The following is a 9,145-nucleotide window of genomic DNA, read 5'->3' as shown; positions in this document are numbered from 1 at the left end:
CAGAGGCATAAAATGACTAGTTGTCCATGTCATGTGCAAGGTTAAGAACCAGAGATGGAATGTGATGATAGATAATAAAACTCTAGAGAAACCACTTTTCATTAAAAAATATATTCTTTCTATATTTGGTTTCTGAGCCCCCTACTCACCTTAGAGTTATTTTCTTGTCCAGGAAATCACCACTTTTAAAGAACATAACATGCCCACCTCCTATGAGCCACTATGTGTGGGGGAAACAGCTCCAGCCTGACCCCAGGATTCTTTATCTTGAATGGTGTCCCCGGCCTGGAAGCTGCACACACCTGGATCGCCCTGCCCTTCTGCTTCATGTACATCATCGCTGTCCTGGGGAACTGTGGGCTCATCTACCTCATCAGCCATGAGGAGGCCCTGCACCGGCCCATGTACTACTTCCTGGCCCTGCTCTCCTTCACGGACGTCACCCTGTGCACCACCACTGTACCCAACATGCTGTGCATATTCTGGTTCAACCTCAAGGAGATTGACTTCAACGCCTGCCTGGCTCAGATGTTTTTTGTCCACACGCTGACTGGGATGGAGTCTGGGGTGCTCATGCTCATGGCCCTGGACCGCTATGTCGCCATCTGCTACCCTTTACGTTATTCCACCATCCTCACCAACGCTGTCATCGCCAAGGCTGGTCTTGCCACCTTCCTGAGGGGTGTGCTGCTCATCCTCCCATTCACTTTCCTCACCAAGCGTCTGCCCTACTGCCGGGGAAACTTCATTCCCCACACCTACTGTGACCACATGTCCGTGGCCAAGGTGTCCTGTGGAAACTTCAAGGTCAACGCTATCTATGGTCTCTTGGCAGCCCTCTTGATTGGGGGCTTTGATATGTTCTGTATTTCTGTGTCTTACACTTTGATCTTGCGAGCAGTGGTGAGTTTGTCCTCTGCGGATGCTCGCCAGAAAGCCTTCGGCACCTGTACATCTCATATCTGTGCCATTGTGATCACCTATGTCCCAGCTTTTTTCACATTTTTTGCCCACCGTTTTGGAGGACACAGTATCCCCCACCATGCACACATCATTGTAGCCAACATTTACTTGCTACTGCCTCCTACAATGAACCCAATTGTTTATGGAATCAAGACCAAGCAGATCCGGGAAATTATGATCAGGTTTTTACTTGGAGATAGGTTGTCATTAGTCAAGACAAATAAATCATAAAATAGACATATTGCTTAGGGGAAAGGGGGGTTAAAAGGGAGTGGAGAAGACCTTTGTAAATGCTGTGAGTAAAATGGTATTAAACACACAAGTCCTACTAATATGTAGATTTTCTAAAGCTTTTGTAACTATTTATTATGAAATAGTTCTTCTGTGTAAAGATCTGCCAAAGACACAAATGTAGAATAAAAAATGATAAAGTAATGTACCCATTCCCTACAGGTTTTATGTTTGACAAAAGGGTTATAGATTTCTGTGTCTAGGAAGAGCAGGTAATAAAACGAGGGGTGCAGGCCTGGTGTTGGTGCATGTTCTGTGTGTGGGAAGGGGAGACCCTCCAATGGGGAGCAAGTAGAGCATGTCTAGGAATTGTTTGTTTTCCCCATTTCATCAGTTTAGGACCTCCATTTAAAATGTACCTACAGGGGTGCCTGGGTGGGACAGTCAATTGAGCATCCAGCTCTTGGTTTTGTCTCGGGTCATGATCTCATGACCATGAGATCAAGCCTAACATCAGGCCCGGTGCTCAGTGTGGAATCTGCTTGAGAGTCTCTCTCTCTCTCTGTCTCTCCCTCTGCCCACTCCCCACATGCTCTCTCTCTCAAATAAATAAATAAATAAATAAATCTTTAAAATACACCTACAAAATATAATTGTGATGTTATCAGTGAAACAGACAAAAGCAATAATTAAATGACTAGTATGTGATTAATTCATTCACTCATTCATTCATTTTGAGATACTTTTTTAGGTCATATCATTGGTCATACCTCAGGTTTAATGCGAGAGAGAAAGGCAGAGTTGAATGGAAGCAATCCCTGACCGTGGGCTGCTTAGAGCATGGACTCTGGTCAGGGACACAGGAGAAGAAACATAAAGGAAAGAAAGAAAAGAGATGATACAAATGGATGCAGTATGGAGAAAATAAAATGTTAGTTAGGAAAGAGTTGGGGTAAACATGAGTTTTGGATCCACATAGTCCCAAGATTTAAATCTTATGTCTTCATTTTTAGCCACAAGACTTTAACAGACCATTTAATCTCTCTAAATTTCAGCTTCTATACTTTTTATCAAATGTGGGTAAAACATACCACAAAGATTATCTGGCTGATTAAATGCTCTAATGAAAGACAAAAAAGCACTTAGCATAATTTCTAATATGTACTAACCATTTAATAAATTAGAGCTGAGATCATTATTATTATAACCTATATTTTTCAACTCTGATTCATTCTGAACATCGTAGTTTGAGGCAAAATCTTTCCAATTATATAGGTAGTAGAGAATCAGTTTTATTTCATCTCCCAAACATGTCATCAAAATCAGCCCACAAAGTTTTCTGCATACCTTCTATGTGACTGATTCCATGTCATGCACTGAAAGATAGAAGTGAGTACAAACACACTAATGAATTTCTATTTTAGTACAAGATATAAAATGCAATGGAATCATTATTATAAAATGGTAACAGGGTCATTGCACAAAAAATTATTATAAAATTCATGAAAACTAAATGATTCTCAAAGGCCATTGTGGATGGTAAGTAAAGATTTTATAGAGAAGGTAGGAGATGAGATGAATCTTGATATATATATAAGTATTTTAAAAAGAAAGGGTGGGTAGGGATTGTTATTCTTAAAAATGAAACAATATATGCAAAAGTTTGAGGCCAATATCGAGCACAGCCAGTTCAAGCCTAGAAATGTTTTGGGGTGACTGGAGAGGAAAGAGAAAAGACAAGGAACAAAAGACTCAGAAAAATAGATAGAAGTGGTATCTGGAAGTTCCCTGTCTGTGAGTTTCTGCATGACCTCAGGCATGCCACCCTCTGCTTTTGGACTTTGAGAGATACCAAGTTCTTAGAATTGCCCTTGACCTGAAAGTAGCTGCAGACCCCTTTGTCACCTGCCTGGACTCTTCAGATCTCTATCATACCTTCTGCCCCTGAAGCCTATCTCCCTCTCCTTCTTCCTCCTCCAAAATTTTTCTCTCATCCCTAGCAACTCAATTTTCTTTGTGGCTACTCACTTCTCCAGCCCCCCATCCCAGCTTCTGAACCTCATGGCAGAGTGGAGATTCCTTGTGTATTCCCCTGAGTAACCTTCTATCAAAGGGTGGATAGCTTGCTTCCACAGAAAATGGTTTTGCAGGAAATAATAGTAACAACAAGAAAGATACACAGCATTTATTTTCCAAGTACTTTTCCAAGAATTGTATACTTATTGGATCCTAAAAATAACTATGAGGATGATGCTATCTTATGTCCCATTTTCAGACAAGCAAACTGAGGCACAGAGAGGTTAATGACTAAATGAAACTCACATATCCAGCAAGTGATAGAGCATGGATTTTAACCCAGCAAGTTTGCTTCCAGGGCTTTTGACTGTAATGTCTATAATATACTGCATAGTTTCTCTAAGAGATTAAGAATTGCTTGTGGCCCACTCTTCATGATTGGAATGGTGAAAAGTCCCCTCCCTGATGATCCTGTATCACTTCAAAGGATATTTTTTAATGGCTTACTAAAATATAGAAGTTGGACATCAGATTCTTCAAGGTCCCTCACTGTATGGTCTCATGAGCAAACACTATTATTGCCTCTTTTTTAATTTACGCTGACAGATGACTACTACAAAGGGCCTGCGGACAAATTTTAGCAATTAAATACTTTTCCCTGTAACTTCTGGACTTTCTCCTAGCATGAATGGAAATATCAGTTTCTTGCTCAAGTGCAGTTACATCAAAGATATCCACCCTAACAAGTCCTGTCTAGTACTCTTGATTTTCTTTGTCCTGCTCTGATTTTTTTTTTCATAGTGCATAGCCCTTTCTATTTTATAATACATCTTACCTAGTCATTATGTTAATATTTATTGGATGCACTCTCCAACTCCACTCTTTAGGATTTTAGTATCCTGACTATAGATCTTTACCTTATTTGTTTACTGATGTACCTCAAACTCCACATTGATTATCTGTTCACAGAATAGGTGCAATGAAAGCATTTCACCAGGGACTTAATCTAGAAAAGGTGAGTAGGGATTCTATGCTGAGAAGGAGGCATTTAAATTGTTACGTGGAAAGTAGAGAAAAAAGCCAACTAGACAAAGGGGAGAAAAAAAGATCTGTAACTGACCTGTCTTATGTGGTCACACTGTAAATTTTTTGTAACTCATTTTATATTATAACATATTATGAACATTTTTCATGCGAATAAGTATACTCCCAATTTATAATTTTTGTCCTAGATGTGATCATATATTTTGTTTTGCAGGGGATGGAAACCTTTCTTCCTAGGGTCCCTGGTTGGTCCAAAATTTTAACTGACAAAGAGAGACTAACAGAAGATAAGCCTGCACATCTATTCAAATTTTTGCATGTATGTGGGAGCCTTCCTAAAAAATTGAAGTGAGGAAATGACCAGAGCAGGAAGCTTTTTTTTTTTTTAATTTTTTATTTTTTATAAACATATATTTTTAGTCCCCAGGGGTACAGGTCGGTGAATCACCAGGTTTACACACTTCACAGCACTCACCAAAGCACATACCCTCCCCAATGTCCATAATCCCACACCCCCTTCTCCCAAACCCCCTCCCCCCAGCAACCCTCAGTTTGTTTTGTAAGATTAAGAGTCACTTATGATTTGTCTCCCTCCCATTCCCATCTTGTTTCATTGATTCTTCTCCTACCCACTTAAGCCCCCATGTTGCATCACCACTTCCTCATATCAGGGAGATCATATGATAGTTGTCTTTCTCTGCTTGACTTATTTCACTAAGAATGATTCGCTCTAGTTCCATCGATGTTGTCCCAAATGGCTTTTTTACTTTTCAGACAAAGAATAGACTTGGGAAGAATTGACACAGAAGTTTGGTTTAGGGGAAGTAAATAGTAAAGAAATAACTAAGAAGATAACAGTGTAACAACATTTGTTTGTAGGTTACTTTGGTTCCGTTCCTGGGCTGGTGAGAGTCTGTTTCCACTGAAAGAATTTATTTCTTGCCTCCAGGCAACAAGGCAGTAACTTTTTCTGCATTTACTTCTTAATTGCCTTCAGCTCAAAATAATTTTTTTATGCCAAAGAGGCAAATTTTGAGCTTAAATATTCTGGTTTCCTTTAGTTTCATACATATTGATCATATATGGATAAAATTCAAGACTCAAGTTTACCAAACACTATACAATGAGGTAAAATCTCTCACAACTTGGGGTGCCTGGGTGGCTCAGCCTTTAAGCATCTGCCATTGGTTCAGGTCATGATCCCAGAGTCCTGGGATCAAGATCCACTTTGGGTTCCCTGCTCTCTGGGAAGACTCCTTCTCCCACTCCCACTACCCCTGCTTGTGTTCCCTCTCTTGCTGTCTCTCTCTCTCTGTCAAATAAATAAATAAAATCTGAAAACAAAACAAAACAAAATCTCATACAACATAAAACTCCTCTCTGGAGGCAATCACGATCATCAGATCTTAAATTTGTTCCTTCAGATTCCTCTATGTACCTGGACTTTTTAAAATCTAAATAGTAGCATACTCAATACTTCCCATTTTTCATTTTATAATATATGTTGTTATTCCTATATCCTATATCTCTTTATATACAACTTCTTTTCTCTTTGTATTATAATTTCCTTCTTTTACATTTGGAGTATACCTACAACAATGTTGGGGAGCATAAGCTTTACAAACCTCATTTTTTCCACTTAATTTTAAATGGAAACTTAAAAATTTTTTCTGGGAGGAACTGTTCGATCTTAGTTAGGGCATCTTCCCTTTCTTCAGAGAGCTAATATAAATGTGTATCCCCATAAAGTACAAATTCTACTTTTTTCCTATGTCCATTAAAATTTGTTTTAGTAAGTTTTCAAATATTTGCCATTTGGAGAGGTAAAACAGTGTACCTTTGTAATTTATACATTTTCGTATTTTGAATGAAATTAAGCATACTAAAAAATGCTTATAATTGATTTTTATGTGCATTATCTATTTATACATTCACCTGTTATTTCATTAAGCATTTGAAAGTGATATGTTATAGCTATTTACTTATTTAGGTATTCATTCTTTTTTAATTTTTTTTATTTATTTTCAGCATAAGAGTATTCATTGTTTGTTTGTTTTTTGAGATAGTATTTTTTTTCATTTATTTATTTTCAGCATAACAGTATCATTATTTTTTCACCACATCCAGTGCTCCATGCAATCCGTGCCCTCTATCATACCCACCACCTAGTTCCCTAACCTCCCACCCCCCCGCCACTTCAAACCCCTCAGATTGTTTTTCAGAGTCCATAGTCTCTCATGATTCACCTCCCCTTCCAATTTGCCCCAACCCCCTTCTCTCTAACTCCCCGTGTCCTCCATGCTTTTTGTTATGCTCCACAAATAAGTGAAACCATACGATAATTGACTCTCTCTGCTTGACTTATTTCACTCAGCATAATCTCTTCCAGTCCCATCCATATGCTACAAAAGTTCGGTATTCGTCCTTTCTGATGGAGGCATAATACTCCATACTGTATATGGACTACATCTTCCTTATCCATTCGTCCATTGAAGGGCATCTTGGCTCTTTCCACAGTTTGGCGACTGTGGCCATTGCTGCTATAAACATTGGGGTACAGACAGCCCTTCTTTTCACGACATCTGTATCTTTGGGGTAAATACCCAGGAGTACAATGGCAGGGTCATAGGGAAGCTCTATTTTTAATTTCTTGAGGAATCTCCACACTGTTCTCCAAAGAGGCTGTACCAACTTGCATTCCCACCAGCAGTGTAAGAGGGTTCCCCTTTCTTTATATCCTCTCCAACACATGTTGTTTCCTGTCTAATTTTGGCCATTCTATCTGGTGTAAGGTGATATCTCAATGTAGTTTTAATTTGAATCTCCCTGATGGCTAGTGATGATGAACATTTTTTCATGTGTCTGATAGCCATTTGTATGTCTTCATTGGAGAAGTGTCTGTTCATATCTTCTGCCCATTTTTTGATATGATTGTCTGCTTTGTGTGTGTTGAGTTTCTGGAGTTCTTTACAGATGCTGGATATCAACCTTTTGTCTGTACTGTCATTTGGAAATATCTTCTCCCATTCCGTGGGTTGCCTCTTTGTTTTTTCGATTGTTTCCTTTGCTGTGCAGAAGCTTTTAATCTTGATGAAGTCTGTTGGAGGCTACAGCATGGTTGGAGTCCTGGATCAAACCAGGCACTGACTTGTGTCTCCTTCAAAGTCTGGACTCCTTATCAGGTCATGAATTCTTAGTTGGTCCTTGTTGTTCCTGTACCTCCCATAACCCACTCCCTGGTTGATTGTCTTGCTAATGGCTTTAGCGAGACTACCTGGCATTACAAGGTTTGCTTGTAGTTAATGTAAACTTGTTATAGAAACTTGAGGTCATCTCACTAGGTACTGATGTATTACTCCTTCTATTGTGGTCTGCCTTATAAATGTTTGTAAGATGTGGAATAAAATCGGCACTGTTGGACATCATCCTCAGTGTCCCTCCTGCCCCCATCTTTGTCTCTTAATTTCTTTTCACCATCCTCTTCCCTCATGTTTCCTGGTCGATTTGTCGCGCCGGCCGTGACAAAGTCTCAAAAGTTCATTTTTGCTTTTGTTTCCTTTGCCTTTGGAGAGATCACAACTAACACCAAGGAAGTAGAAACAATCATTAGAAGTTATTATCAACAGTTATATGCCAATAAGCTAAGCAACCTAGATGAAATGGACACATTCCTGGAAAACTATAAACTCCCAAAATTGAACCAGGAAGAAATTGACAACCTGAATAGACTAATATCTAGTAACGAGATTGAAGCAGTGATAAAAACCTCCCAAAAAACAAGAGCCCAGGACCTGATGGAGTCCCTGGGGAATTCTACCAAACTTTCAAAGAAGAAATAACACCTATTCTCCTGAAGTTGTTTCAGAAAATTGAAGCAGAAGGAAAACTTCCATACTCTTTCTATGAAGCCAACATTACCCTGATCCCCAAACCAGGCAAAGACCCTACCAAAAAGGAGAATTTCAGACCAATATCACCGATGAATATGGATGCTAAGATTCTAACAAAATCCTAGCAGACAGGATCCAACAGCACATTAAAAAGATTATCCACCATGACCAGGCAGGATTCATCCCTGGACTATAAGAATGGTTCAACATTCACAAACCAATCAATGTGATAGAACAAATTAATAAGGGAAAAGAGAAGAACCACATGGTCCTCTCAATTAATGCAGAAAAAGCATTTGATAAAATCCAGCATCCGTTCCTGATTAAAACACTCCAAAGTATAGGGATAGAGGGAACATTCCTGAACTTCATAAAATCTATCTATGAAAGACCCAGAGCAAATAAAGTCATTTCTTATAAAGTACCCATTGGTGGTATTCAGAGTACATTCATCACCATCCACCAGTATTATCTTCAATGATTTCAGTGAGGACACACTCAGTATTATGGATTTAAATGGCCTGAGTTTCTGATGGCATTGGGTAGGACAAATAGAAGCCATTATTTGGAGTAAGTGATTAGACTGATAAGAAGGGGTTAATCTTTCAGATTCCTTACAGGTTGGCCCCTTGCATAGGCAGTTGGTTTCCTACAGAATACCATGAAAACTGGCTATAGGTAAGTCACAACTTCAATTCTGGAAGAGTGTTGAAAGGTGGATCATGTTAACAGCTCACCACATCACATATAGCAGTAAATTATTTAGTTCTCCCCCATCCCTTCCCCTCATTTAATTCTCACAGTTCTCATGGGTTTCTCAAATTTCCATATTGCATTCACTAACCTGTATCCACTCATATATCGGGGATTTGTAGCCTCTTTACAACATTATTCTACTGTCCTGCTTCGGTAAAAGTATTCTTGTTTAGCCTAGACCCTGCAAACCTAATATATGCTGATCTGAACAAAAAAGACATACAGCTTGGACAGCATGAGAAGGA

The 9,145-nt window shown here is 39.1% G+C and overlaps 1 protein-coding gene across 1 annotated transcript; it reads left to right on the top strand.

The window, feature by feature from the left end:
* Positions 1–222: 222 nt before the first annotated feature.
* LOC132011291 (olfactory receptor 52N2) lies at positions 223–1,194 on the top strand. Its single transcript, XM_059389666.1, has one exon. It carries the CDS (start codon positions 223–225, stop codon positions 1,192–1,194), a length of 972 nt encoding a protein of 323 aa, XP_059245649.1.
* Positions 1,195–9,145: the final 7,951 nt, after the last annotated feature.

Source organism: Mustela nigripes, chromosome 1, assembly GCF_022355385.1.
Source record: "Mustela nigripes isolate SB6536 chromosome 1, MUSNIG.SB6536, whole genome shotgun sequence".
Classification (NCBI taxonomy): domain Eukaryota; kingdom Metazoa; phylum Chordata; class Mammalia; order Carnivora; family Mustelidae; genus Mustela; species Mustela nigripes.
The sequence above is the reverse complement of the archived record's forward strand: the minus strand, read 5'-3'. Positions and strand labels throughout refer to the sequence as shown.